Here is a 14,428-nt window from a genome sequence, read left to right as displayed (position 1 = left end):
AAGCGTTTTCAAATCGAAACTGAAGAGTTTCCTCATGGGTCACTCCTATTCTGTTGAGGAGTTCCTTGAAAACTTAAGCCTATTCCTATGTTATATTGTTGATTGCGTTTACTTAAACGTATGGCTTGACTTTTTTGGGTTCATTAACATTTTATTTTTATCTGTTATTACTTTTATGTTTTAACTTCATGTACTGACACATTCCATGACCTTCGAGATTTGCTCCTCAATTTGGTCCTACGGAACGTGACGTTTAAATAAAGAAATAAAAAGTAACACTCCTGGCGCTATCGACATTCAGCATTACACAACTTCTTCACATATGCTATGAGCTCGAAACTGTTTCCAATGCCTTCAGTTTTTTAGAAGATAAATGACCGAAGGTGCTAGGTCGAGAGTGTGAGTGTTGTGGAGTCACTGATCATCAGAGATGGCCGGTCTTCTGAGCTGTCGTATGCACAGCATGCAGGTTTTTTTTTTTTTTTTTTTTTTTTATATATATATAGCGAAGCAACGAGATGTTTGTAGTGCGTAGCTCTTGTTACTTTTTTCTGAAGGCACATTCAGACTTCTTGAATCATGGACGATGTTGTTTATAGGAGTCGTTTACCGCTGATGGAATTTTTCATTACACATAGTAGGTAATGGTCTGCCTCAAGATGGTTGACTCTTGTTGCTCCACCATGTCAAAATCTCAAGGCTATCGAAACACATTACTTCCATCGGTTTGTCCTCATATATCGCCAACAGCTTACTGTTAATAGATGTCCTGGAGTTTACTGAGGCTTTTGATCAGTGCAGGCTGGCGCAGCTGTTCATCGTCCATGGCAGCTTACCTGGAACAAAAATAAACACAAATTTGAAAAGGTTGAAAAAACAAAGTTTTTACCTGCAAACGTAACATTCTCTAGTGATTAAAATTAACAAGATATACTGGAATGTGTTTTAAGTGCTAAAAGTCTTTGCACATGTGGAAGAATGTGACCACAGAACTTCAACTCATGCCAACAACAAATATTGTTTTACGGTATTTTCTAATCGATAAAGGAATGTACAACAACAAATCGGCCATTTCATTCTCGTTCAAAGCGTAATGTTCAATTTCGCGGAATCATGTTTGTGGCTGTATCTGAGAAATTATATCTACATCTACATACGGACTACGCAAGCCACTTTGCGATGTGTGGCGGAGTGTACGCTGTACCACTACCAGTCGTTTGATTTATTGTTCCACTCGTAAACAGAGTGACGGAAAAACTACTCTGTGTATGCCTCCGAATGAGCAATAATTTCTCATATCGTATACTCTTATTCATACGAAATGTGTGTTGGTCGCATTAGAATGTTTTTGCAGTCAACTTCAAACGCCAGTTCTCTAAATTTCCTCAATAGTTTTCCTCGAAAAAAAACGTCGCCTTCTCTCCAGGGATTCCCATTTCAGTTTCCGAAGCATCTCCGTAACCCTTGCATGTTTATCAAACCTTCCGGAGATAAATCTAGCAGCCTGCCTCTGAATTGCTCCTATGTCCTCCTTTAGTCTAATCTCGTACAGATCACAAATACTGGAGCAGTACTCAAGAATAGGTCACTCTAGCGTCCTACATACGGTCTTCCATACAGATGAAACACACAGTGCCACAGTTCTCCCAATAAACTGAAGTTGACCATTCGCCTTCCCTACCACAATCGTCATACGCTCGTTCCATTTCATATTGCCTTGTAATGTTAGGCCCAGACATTTAAATGACTTAACTGTGTCAAGCAAGACACTGCTAATGCTGTATTCCAACATACAGAGCTAGCTGTCGTTCATCATACCAACTACAAATTTTGTCGAAGTCATCTTGTATCATCTTACTCAAGTCACTCAACTTCTTACCGTACGCCACAGCATCATCAGCAAACAACAACTGACTGCTGCCCACCCTGTCCGTCCAATCATTTATGTACATAGAGAACAACAACGGTCCTATCAACTTGCCTGGGGCACTCTTGACGATAGCCTTGTCTCTGATGGACACTCGCGGTAGAGGAAAACATACTGGGTTCCATTACTTAACTAGTCATCGAGCCACTCACATATCGAGGAACCTATGCCATATGCTCGTACCTTCGTTAAGAATCTGTAATGGGGCACCGTGCCAAATGCTTTCCGCAAATATAGAAAAATGGTATCTGCCTGTTGCCCTTCATCCATAGTTCGCAGTATATCATGTGAGAAAACGGCAAGCTGAGTGTCGCACGACCGATACATTCTAAATCCATTTTGACTCGTGGACATAAGGCTTTCCCAGTCAAGAAAATTCATTATATTCTAACTGAGAATATGTTGAACGATTTTGCAGCAAACTGATGTTAGGGATATTGATCTGTAATTTTCCAGGTCTGGTCTTTTGCCCTTCTTATATACAGGAGTCACCTGCACTTCTTTCCAGTAGGTTGGGACTTTGTAATGGGCGAGAAACTCGAGATAAATGCAAGGTAGGTAAGGGGCCAATGCCCAACCTGGGGACTTATTTGTTTTCAACTCTTTCGCTTGTTTCGCAACATCAGGTACGCTTATTACTATGTCGTCCATGAGGGACTTTATTCCATAGTAAAATGTGAATGTCGTGTGACAAGGGCCTACCGTCGAGTAGACCGTTCACCGGGTGCAAGTCTTTCGATTTGTCGCAACTTCGGCGACTTGCACGTCGATGGGGATGAAATGATGACGGAACACCCGGTCCCTGTGCGGAGAAAATCTCCGACCCAACCGGGAATCGAACCCGGGCCCTTAGGATTGACACTCTGTCGAGCTGACCACTTTTTTACAATTTTTTCTACATATTTTAAAAGAGGGACGAGAGGTTTTGAACACAGCCCGTCCGCTTTTTTTTGTTTGGTATTGTTAGGTTCCTTTGGTCTGGGCGGGCGTCACGTGACATCTTTTCAAGTTGATAGTCGATTCTTTTACTCAGTTTTTTTTTTATTACAGAGGACAGTCGGCCCTCTGACCGAACACTCTGAGCTACAGCGCCGGCATCAGCCAGCTACCGGGGCATTGTGAAACGACGGTACGTTTGTACGGTTCTCCTTTGTGAACCATTTCTTCTACACGAAATTTAAAACCTCGGCTTTCGTTTTGTTATCTACAACTGCCACACCAGATTGGTCAACAAGTCACTGCGTAGAACCCATAGACCAGGTGTTCTTGTACGAGATTCGAACCCGTTCCCCTGACTTTCGAATCCCTGTATTCAGTACATTTTTGATATGTCATATGTAACCATCACAGAAAATACTCGGCGTAGCATAAAATAATTAAACATCTGTGATGATTACCTTATCTGCTTTTTTATTTATGTAAACAAAGTTTGAACCCTTAATTCCTATTCATACCATTCGGGCGATCCCCTAAAGAGATGAGACAGTTGAGTATTTATCGTCCGCCCGACGAGGAGATGGAACACTGATTCTTGAGGACAGGGACTGAAGTCGACATTAATTTGGTTGAAAAAGCAATTCAAGTTAAGTGCCTAAGTAGAAACATGGAAAAAGTGAAGTGGGTTTGTCGGACAAGGACATAAACTTGGAACCTGTCCAATACGACCCGACTTTACAAGCGTTAAATTGCTCCGTGAAAAACGAGTACAAAACAGGGATACGTGAGTACTACTACGTCTTCAGTGCAAACGATCGATGCTGACACAATGGAGTCGCATTCGGGAGGATGGCAGTTGAAATCCTAGCCCAGCTACCCAGAGTAATGTTTTTTTTGTGGTTAATTTGAGGAAGACACAGCCTGTTTCCTTCCGTAATCCGAGCGAGTGCTGCATCTCAATGAACTCATCGTAGACATGTTGTATATGCATATTATTTTGGGCCCCCTGTAAACTTTGTTTCTCACGTAAATATTAATAAGTAGAACTCACACAGAGAAAAACCATGTAAATAAGTAATCTTTGACTGCTGCTACAATGTCTTTCGGTTGCTACACCGCCTTTGCTCGAGAGTGCTAGCAAAGTTAAACGAATTCCAAGTTAGCAGTGTTGAGTAGCGGAAGTATTTTGAAGAATGTTCAGCAAATTTTCTTTACAAGTGTTATGAGATTAATGGAAATGGAGTAAGAATATTTTGGTGCAATTATCTAGAGAGAAGCTAAGGATGTATTTGTGAGTTTTTCTGGAATGTTGAGAGATTGAGGCAAGCATGCAAGCGTGTAGCGCTTTTTTGTGTTATTGAGATGGTAGTGACGAAGCTGATCTAGTAGGACTGTTACATGGATTATTCTGATAGGAAGATGAGATTCCCCTTGCTTAAAGATATTTCTTAGTCATGTTACGTATATGCTGTTGTGAACCTTCAGTCAGTTTCTAAAGCACTACATTTGAATACAGAGTTTCATTTGAATTTCGCGTTAGGTATTTCTTACCAGTTAAAATTCCCATCCTTCATTCAGTTTATTGTGTACATTCGCACATTGCACTTTATGGTTCGAATTTCCACCCGTAGTTTTTAATGTTGCTTTGCTGCCGTATGCTGTGCGCTGCTTTCTAGAAATCTGCAACAATGTTTGTCAAGACACGACGGAACTGAAAATACAGTTTAGGGCTAGAAATTTGTCTTTACATTGAGCTATGCATTTATTTCAGAAGTCAGGTTATATTCAGGGTATTATCGCATTTTTAGGGAAACAGATTTTATAGAACGGTGTAGAAACATAGCTTCGGTTTGTAGACAGTGTTGAGCAAATCATAATAAGTCCTTGGTATAATTTCGTATATTAAGAGTTTTGCACAGTACAGGAGTTTAAGGCAGGTATTACTTTGTTTAATTATCATTTTCGAGAAGTTTTGGCTGGCAGTTTTAAGAAAATTCACTCAGACAGAGAAAAGTGTTTAGTTACAAACAGACCGATAAACCTTACTCGCCCTTCGTCCATCCTACTGCTCACTGCTGGGGGTTGACCACATCGCAGGGTTGTCACGCTTGTGCTGTAGGCTTAGGCTGATGTGCAAATCTACCAGGAGTACAATGTGAATTAGATCAGCACCATTCATTCAGAAGATGGATGGAAACATCCAATGCCAGCGAAACATTAAATAGCAAACTATGCCATCGGTGAGATTAACATCACTATGTAACAGCAAACAAGAGATGACGATAAATAAACAACTGTAGTAGTACCCAGAAGTCCTAACAACAAAATGTTCTCGGGCGTCCAGAAGTGTGAAGTGGTTAAAATAGCCTGAGCTGCTGACCAAGTACCCCAAAGCCATTGCAAAGTGGAATGACTGTTGATGACCTTCTGGTACCTCCTAAGATACTATGTATGTCAGCTGTGAAGTCACTGGTGCTCACGGAATCGGCATGTATTATCCGCGTTCGATCCAACTGCTTCAGTTTCGTGATCGTTGAAGCCCACGCGCTGCTCTGAGCTGTAGGCCAGAGTCTCTATTAAGTCAGATGTCAGGAATTTTTATTTTGATCGTTTCTCTAATTACATTCTCCCAGAAGCCGTTACGGCGAGCCGTGAGAAAGGTTTTGTTAAATTCTAACCGGTAACTGTTTTTTAGATCTTCTCAGCTAAAGTGCCTCTTGCGAGGTAGTGGAGGGAGACAAAAACTACGAAATAGCTAGCAAGTGGAGGCAGTCGTACTATAGATTTACAGTGCGCAGTGTGTAAAAACGAAGGAAAGAGGTTGAGAGGTTTCATCTACTACACTAACCTTAAAAATCTGCTTTAGCTGAGCATGTTCTAGAAAACAGTCACAGGATGAAATTTGACGAAAGCTCTGTCGCGGATCGCACTGGGATAGTGTAAATAACGAAGCCATTCAAATAAAAATTACAGACGACGCCCTTAATAGAGACACCGGCTTACAGGTCAGGGAGGCATGGGATCTAGCGTTCGTGCGAACGCAGAGTCAGTGTGTCCTCACATATGGCGATGCTGTAAGCACCAATGACATCATAACCGCATCTAGATTATATAATAGCGTACCAGCAGCCCATCATCAGTCATTCCACTTGACAATGGCCGAGGAGTACTTGGTCGAAAGCTTGTGTTATTCCTATCACCTGACGTGGTTTGCAGCCCGAGAACATTTTGTCCGATGTTACCGCTACGAGGCTGTGCATTCTTACAGCATTCTTGACGTTCGAAAAATATGTGGTGTCGTATGCAGCCAAGTAAAGAAAATTTGTTAGTCTTACTGTTCAATCGATTTCATTGCAGTCCACAGCCGTGAAAACATACAAAAAATGGCTCTGAGCACTATGGGGCTTACCTTCTGAGGTCATCAGTCGCCTAGAACTTAGAACTACTTAAACCTAACTAACCTAAAGACATCACACACATCCATGCCCGAGGCAGGATTCGAACCTGCGACGAAAACAATTTTATATATAACTTCTCTATGTACGAAGTTTAAAAGCAAGTTCGCTGCCATCCGTATTCGTCGTTTATCAAGCAGGCAATCGTTTCTTCTGCCCGACACATGTCTCTACTAGTACTGGTACCGGACACAGATCTAAAGGACCATTTTCTTCTAGTCTTAGTCAACACTATGGCCTGTCAGTATATAGCACAGTTTTGAAACTGCACGTGCATACGTTCATAGCAGTTTTGTTTTGCATATTGTTATTTCGGTTGCTATGGGTTCATCTGTCGATTGCCATTTTTTATTTATAGTTTCTTTATTGCAGTTTGAGTTTTTATATTGTCATTTAGTCATTGGAAGATAGTGAGTGGAGCTATGGACGCTAGAAAATGGGGTGCCATACGGAAAAATCTGAACATTTCCGACATGTTCTTCTGTTTGAGTTCAACAGAGCGGTGACAGCAGCGGAGGCAGCCAGACATATTTGCGCCGTGCATGGGAATAAGGAAATGGTTTTCTCGTTTTAAGAGGGATCGGTCTAACATTAGTGACGTCCATGTTCAGGAAAACATCCGGGGTTTAGTGAAGATCGTTTAAATGGAGTAATCCACAATGATCCACGTCAGTGTACTTGAGAACCGGCAATCGTGATGAGCTGTAATCATCCCACCATCGATCGACATTTGCACGCATTGGGGCAGGTTCAGCGGTGTGCTGTGTGGGTACCACATGCTATGAGCCAAAATCACAAAAATCTGAGGGTGGCCATATGTGCATCTCTGCTTGTTCATCATCATCATCTACACTGATGAGACGTTAACAACACCCGATTTCTATCAAATAACGCGTCGGAACTCAGGGGTGAGGCCAAAGGAACGTTGCGAACGGATAGCTGATCCATTCTCTTGTGACGGTGTCATTCGACAGCGGTACTGGACGCGCATGTGGCTAGCTCACCGCGTTGATGTCGGCTTTCGGAACCAGGACCAATGTGTCCGCCTGCAATTTCCGTACGACGCTGGGGACATCCCTCTCCAGTTCTTGAAAATACTGCTTATCAAAACCGCAGGCCTTGTGCCACTTGCACACTCTGAGATGTTTCTTACTGCTAACTTTGAGGTGCAGCGACGAAGGTACCGATCACTGGGTCACAGCTGATAAACGTTCGTATCGAAAGCATAGTTGTTACGGCACTAACTGACAAATACACTCCTGGAAATGGAAAAAAGAACACATTGACACCGGTGTGTCAGACCCACCATACTTGCTCCGGACACTGCGAGACGGCTGTACAAGCAATGATCACACTCACGGCACAGCGGACACACCAGGAACCGCGGTGTTGGCCGTCGAATGGCGCTAGTTGCGCAGCATTTGTGCACCGCCGCCGTCAGTGTCAGCCAGTTTGCCGTGGCATACGGAGCTCCATCGCAGTCTTTAACACTGGTAGCATGCCGCGACAGCGTGGACGTGAACCGTATTTGCAGTTGACGGACTTTGAGCGAGGGCGTATAGTGGGCATGCGGGAGGCCGGGTGGACGTACCGCCGAATTGCTCAACATGTGGGGCGTGAGGTCTCCACAGTACATCGATGTTGTCGCCAGTGGTCGGCGGAAGGTGCACGTGCCCGTCGGCCTGGGACCGGACAGCAGCGACGCACGGATGCACGCCAAGACCGTAGGATCTTACGCAGTGCTGTAGGGGACCGCACCGCCACTTCCCAGCAAATTAGGGACACTGTTGCTCCTGGGGTATCGGCGAGGACCATTCGCAACCGTCTCCATGAAGTTGGGCTACGGTCCCGCACACCGTTAGGCCTTCTTCCGCTCACGCCCCCAACATTGTGCAGCCCGCCTCCAGTGGTGTCAGGACAGGCGTGAATGGAGGGACAAATGGAGACGTGTCGTCTTCAGCGATGAGAGTCGCTTCTGCCTTGGTGCCAATGATGGTCGTATGCGTGTTTGGCGCCGTGCAGGTGAGCGCCACAATCAGGACTGCATACGACCGAGGCACACAGGGCCAACACCCGGCATCATGGTGTGGGGAGCGATCTCCTACACTGGCCGTCGACCTCTGGTGATCGTCGAGAGGACACTGAATAGTAGACGGTACATCCAAACCGTCATCGAACCCATCGTTCTACCATTCCTAGACCGGCATGGGAACTTGCTGTTCCAACAGGACAATGCACGTCCGCATGTATCCCGTGCCACCCAACGTGCTCTAGAAGGTGTAAGTCAACTACCCTGGCCAGCAAGATCTCCGGATCTGTCCCCCATTGAGCATGTTTGGGACTGGATGAAGCGTCGTCTCACGCAGTGTGCACATCCAGCACGAACGCTGGTCCAACTGAGGCGCCAGGTGGAAATGGCATGGCAAGCCGTTCCACAGGACTACATCCGGCATCTCTACGATCGTCTCCATGGGAGAATAGCAGCCTGCATTGCTGCGAAAGGTGGATATACACTGTACTAGTGCCGACATTGTGCATGCTCTGTTGCCTGTGTCTATGTGCCTGTGGTTCTGTCAGTGTGATCATGTGATGTATCTGACCCCAGGAATGTGTCAATAAAGTTTCCCCTTCCTGCGACAATGAATTCACGGTGTTCTTATTTCAATTTCCAGGAGTGTATTTGCTCTGAAGAATTCAGTCTAATGCACAGAATCGCTAATATCAAACTCATCACATTCCGACTAGCTCCAGACTGTAAACGAACGTATCACGAGACGATCCTCAGCGTTGTTGCAGGTTTTAGTTGAAGTACGTGGCCACATGAACTCCGCCATGATACACCTGTCAAAGCACAATGCAGAATGCAGCGAGGAACGCACTTAGTGGTCCCACTGGTCGTCTACAGTATTTATATAACTGATTTAAAAATATGACATTGTGGAGAAGCCTAGCGACTCACGAAACGAAATTTGGATGCCAGCACAACAATAAAGAACAAACATTGGGTATGCTAGACGCTGCGAAAATCTGTAAATTTGCGAAAACCTGTAAATCGGCAAGCCATTTCATCAGCTGCTTACATAATTCGTTCATTATAATACACACTGCGATCAAATTATTTGTTTATACGAGATTATTGCATCTCCTAAGATTGTTGTTTTACCACGAAAGCTGTCTCCTGCAGTCAGAGACGAAACGTCAGGGCATTGTTTTATTTACCGACCATAGCCCCTCAGTCTGGGAATTTCAGCTAAAAATTGATTCCGTATCTTAACTCAGTTTCAAATGATTAAATAATTTTTTTTTAATTTTTTATTTATTTCATTCACTGCGAGCAGGGAGACTGTTCTAGAAGCACGTGCTGTTCAGTCGAATATTTCAAAAGGCTGGCGGTGGGTCAGAGGGTATCTCAATTGGGAGCAGTTGTGAGGGACTCTGCAGATTGTGCAAAATCACTGAATATTTTTAATTTAGATTTTCTTTCTCGTAATTCACTGTCTCTCCCTTTTCCTGTCTTATTCTCTACTGAAATTTTCGGGAGGTTTCCCTTGGTGCCTCAGTCATCAGAATGCTTGAATTGGAGGTCTTCTCGCAATTATTTCCGACTGGAAATTCCTCTACCCCATTCCCAAACTGCTGCTGTATTCGGATGCAAAGACGTTCTTTAACAGCCACGCTGCTCCTATTTGATGAGCAAAATTTAAAAAATAAAATTGTGGATATTTAGTCAAGTGAAATTGAGTTGGCCTAACATGTGCCGAATATCCGCGCTTAGCTGTTATGTTACGGCGAGATGAAACTGGCATGCCTACATTTTCACTTCGAGGACTGGTGAATTTCGTAGATAAAAATCCGAAGATATAATCAGATAACTCGTGATATGTTATCGGAATCCCAGTAACCCCAACAGCAAACAGGGTCCCGTTCAGTCTTTTCACAAGGCTCAACAGCGAAGAGGAAAGAAGTGTGTCAAACAGGCAACGTACCGGAAGTAGCAAATTTCCTGCCCGCGACAGCTCTCGTAATCGCTATTATGACATACTAACGTCTTACGTAAGACGCCAGAATGCAGCTGCAAAACAACTTTGTCAGCCTACTTCCATAATATAGTAAAGCAGAAAAAATGTCTATCTAAGAGACTCACTCTGTCTGAATCCGATTTTAGATTCTGTGATGCGATGGATAGTTATTTCTACGCCTCACACCGAAACACAAATGCAATTCTTCGTACACGCGAATGGTAATGGAGTATTGTCGAAAAGGTGGGTTTGAAGAGTTAAAGAAGAAAAAAAAGCTTCTTTTTATGGTATTCGATTATAAAGGTATAAGTAATGAAATGTAAAGGCAAAGGTCCCGAGTTCGAGTCTCGGTCGGGCACACAGTTTTAATCTGCCAGGAAGTTTCATATCAGCGCACACTCCGTTGCAGAGTGAAAATCTCATCTAGTAATGAAATGACTTGTTCCCCTTTCGGCCTGCGCTCGGGAAGCGCCTCTCTATGTTTGTGACATTCACAGATTCAAGACACTAACAAAATCTCCAAAAAACCTTCAGCGTTTTTAACAAAGTACTTAGATCTATCGGGTCTTCACTATGTTATTCGAAGATTCCTCCACCGTCAGCCGAAGTGCTCAGAACCAATCTGCATTAAGTAGGCCTGTCATTCCTGTTGGATGAATTTATGCATTCTGCCGATGTGAATTATACATACGTGGGTATATCTGTTTCATAGTTTAGGATTTGATCAGTTTGTTCATAGCCCTTGGTCACTGTTCAACATATTAGCTAAAGGTTGGTCTCTACGTTTCACGCCTGAGAGAACGTTTGTTGAGAATCATCGGGAAGGCTCCTCAACATTTCAAAGTCATCACACTACTTGTACATGCAGTCAATGCCCACACAACCACCTCAGTTTCCATTCCTACAAGGTACCGGCCCTTAGCGAACATGAGTTTAGACTATTAGGGAAGATTAGGACCCTCACAGAATGCTGTACGCTGGCACCAGAGAAACAAATGGTACTATTTGTTGCAGATATTAACTTAGAAACCTAAAATTCCGCTAGAATTTTAATATCTTTGTTTTGGATTTTATTCAATTTGAAGGTACAGAGTTTAGGAGTTATTAACGATACTAACTGTTGGTGATCTCCGGAGCACATCTAACACGGCGAAGCTCTTCTTGTACCTCTTCATTCGAACATACAGCATTTCTTCGTTTTATTTTAACCCACTTCTTACCTTTGTGAAGTATATTAGTCTTCAGATATTTCCAAGCTTAGTTTTATTATGTATGCATGTTCGTTCAACTCCCTCACCACACTGTCCAGAGAGTGCCTTAACACAACGCTGCCTCACATGATTCCGTAACTCTAGGCTGTAATACGCGCTCTTCACTACATTGTCGCTATGATGATCGTCGATTCAGTACTTCATAATCTGTGGCTCTCTAACTATGAAGAAATATAAAATTTTAAAAGTTGATACACTTCAAACTAACATTCGCTTGCGTGTTTTCTTCTTATTAAACAAATGTGATAGACTTATTCCATTGAAAAAATTGTAATATTGGAGGTAACGGAATGTCCCCCAACCACAGCCAATAAGCCGCAAGCTCTTTATTCTATAACCAAGATGATCTGTACTCTCAGGGCTGAGGAAAAGAAGACGTAGTGAAAGAAACCGTTACTACCCCCTAAGCAGTCAATCATGTTACATTCCTCTTAGGCCGAAAGTATAAGCTCTTTCACAGTACAATCGCAAAACCACAGTCAGAGAAAGGCTGAAAATGTAGTTACATGTATAATATTCTAGGCGCACAGTCCGGAACCGTGCGACTGCTACGGTCGCAGGTTCGAATCCTGCCTCGGGCATGGATGTGTGTGATGTCCTTAGGTTAGTTAGGTTTAAGTAGTTCTAAGTTCTAGGGGACTGATGACCACAGCAGTTGGGTCCCATAGTGCTCAGAGCCATTTTTTAATAATATTCTAAAACCCAAAATAAAAGCAGTGAAACGCATGTATCATGTCGTAAACATAATTTTACGTCATTATCCTTTTAACATGGAGTTTCGATGTGAACTGAATAAAAATAGATCATGTTCCGCAACATCACTATCGAAGCGGGAGAATCGGACTTTTAGTAAGATGTGTAGCGAATCCGGCAATGTTTCGCAACTGCGAAATATGTATGGGAATTGTATATACGTATTCCGTAGGAGTATTCTAATCATAAGTCGATAAGCCTTAAACACAAGATATCAGTTTCCTCTTAAAACTACGACGAAGAAAAGAAAACAGCACACCGTTAGTTTAGAATTATACATAAAGGGGAAAAAATACATGTGTAAGAAAATTTGTCTTCGGTTTAATGGACATGGTTTACAGGTTAAAACTGACTACGAGAAAGCAAACGAAACCGCACATTTTCACAGTACAGCATTTCCTTTTATCACAGTCAGTATGAACAGAAAATCTCTACGCCGTTGTTAAAAAAAAATGCCGCCTATATCGATCTTAATGTTATCGGAGTATCGTGTAACAATCTGAATTAAAATGGTCAAGAATTTTTCCAGATTTTTACTAATAATTTTTCCCCTTTAAGTATTACATACATACCAGATACATTTAAAAAATATACAGCCTTTGTCGGTCTGAACATCTTTATAAAATATCATATATAAATTTAAATTAAGTCTGTCAAGATTTTTTCGAGAAACTGTAACTCGTCTTTCCATAGTAGTATAGATGAGCAGTTACTACCATAGCAACTGCTGCCCATCTATACTGCTATATAGAGACCCATGGATACGTGTGTTAGAGAAATTTTTTTGACAGGGAGAAACGAGGGGTGGTGGGGGCTGCAGCTAACATTCTCTGCCGTTTCTTATCAATCTGTTAACTGAAAAAATAAACATTTTTTTCTCTTCTTGGTGCAATTCTGCTGAGTTGGTCACAATAACAGAACGGCTTGCGGTACTCCTCTGTTTTCGGTCGATACAGAACTTAGAAATATTACCTCACTCTCAGTATGTCCGCCTGTCTGAAGTGGAAGCGCCTCGGATTGTCTTTCGACACGCAATATGGCCCCCCTCTTGTAATTGCTATGCTGCAGCATTCCGTAACAAGTTCGGACATGCAGTGACACAGTTTCGTGACAAATTACCTCGTTCTTGGACTCATTTAGTGTATCCACTAGTTGATTCCGAGACGTAAGAAGAAAAGAACCCTTCGCCGACGGATCGATGAGAGTTCTTGAGAAGACGGCCAGATGAAATCATCAACCACGTATCTCACATTCGACAAGATCGTCTCTCGTTTTCTCTTTTTCCTTCCTCGCAATTCTTTGATATTGTGGGAAATAATGTATCAGAACTGACTTCGCCGTACGGCCACGTGAGAGAATGAGCTGTAACTGTGCTGGCGCACTTATGTTTTTTCGTGTTCTAGTTTCGTTGATTTTAAAGCAAAAATTGTCCTAAATTTTACCGCCTGGATCCATGTAAGGCCACTCTTTGCCGCCATTTCAATAGTCTATTTGTGTTGTGAATATATCTCTTTGCTGAAAACATACATCCGAGCGGAGTCTAAACTGGTTCTATATTTGACTTTTGTTACTATTTTTACTCTACATAAACACGTTGCTTGTGTGTAACTACCTTCATCGAGTGATTATGAAGAACAATACATGATAGCGCATGATTAAACGCATTGCTATGGGCCAAGCAATTGATTTGGTCAAAGAGACAGTGGCGCTCATAAAGCTTGAGGGACCTCTACACAGAGCAACAGGCTAACCATCACAGAGTGTGGGGGCAAGGAGCTAAAACTCAGAATCAGTTACTTCTTTCTCGTATTTTCGTTCAACTAACATTTCACAGTATTTCATCTTCAGTGTTCCCTCCGTAACCAACAAATCTAACTGCCCTACATTCTTTTCAGATAATGATTTTCTCCTGACCTACGTCAGTCATTGGTAGTTTATTTTTTACTGTTTTTCCAACATCGTAATCCTTCATGACAGAACCAGTAATTTGGAAGTTTATGAAATCGTGGTATTACAGTTTCTGACCTATGTCGGTAACCTGCGAACTATAACAGATCTTAATTTGCT

At 42.7% G+C, this 14,428-nt stretch overlaps 1 protein-coding gene across 1 annotated transcript in view; it reads right to left on the bottom strand.

The window, feature by feature from the left end:
• Positions 1–501: 501 nt before the first annotated feature.
• Positions 502–14,428, bottom strand: part of LOC126346894 (uncharacterized) — a 482,372-nt gene continuing 468,445 nt past the window's right edge. Inside the window, exon 3 of the mRNA XM_050002226.1 lies at positions 502–836. Coding sequence (XP_049858183.1) covers positions 816–836 — 21 coding nt within the window. The 3' untranslated portion in view covers positions 502–815. The remainder of the gene's footprint in view (positions 837–14,428) is intronic.

The sequence above is a fragment of the Schistocerca gregaria genome, chromosome 1, assembly GCF_023897955.1.
Source record: "Schistocerca gregaria isolate iqSchGreg1 chromosome 1, iqSchGreg1.2, whole genome shotgun sequence".
Lineage (NCBI taxonomy): Eukaryota > Metazoa > Arthropoda > Insecta > Orthoptera > Acrididae > Schistocerca > Schistocerca gregaria.
Note: the sequence above shows the minus strand (reverse complement) of the source record. Positions and strands in the feature narration are given on the sequence as shown.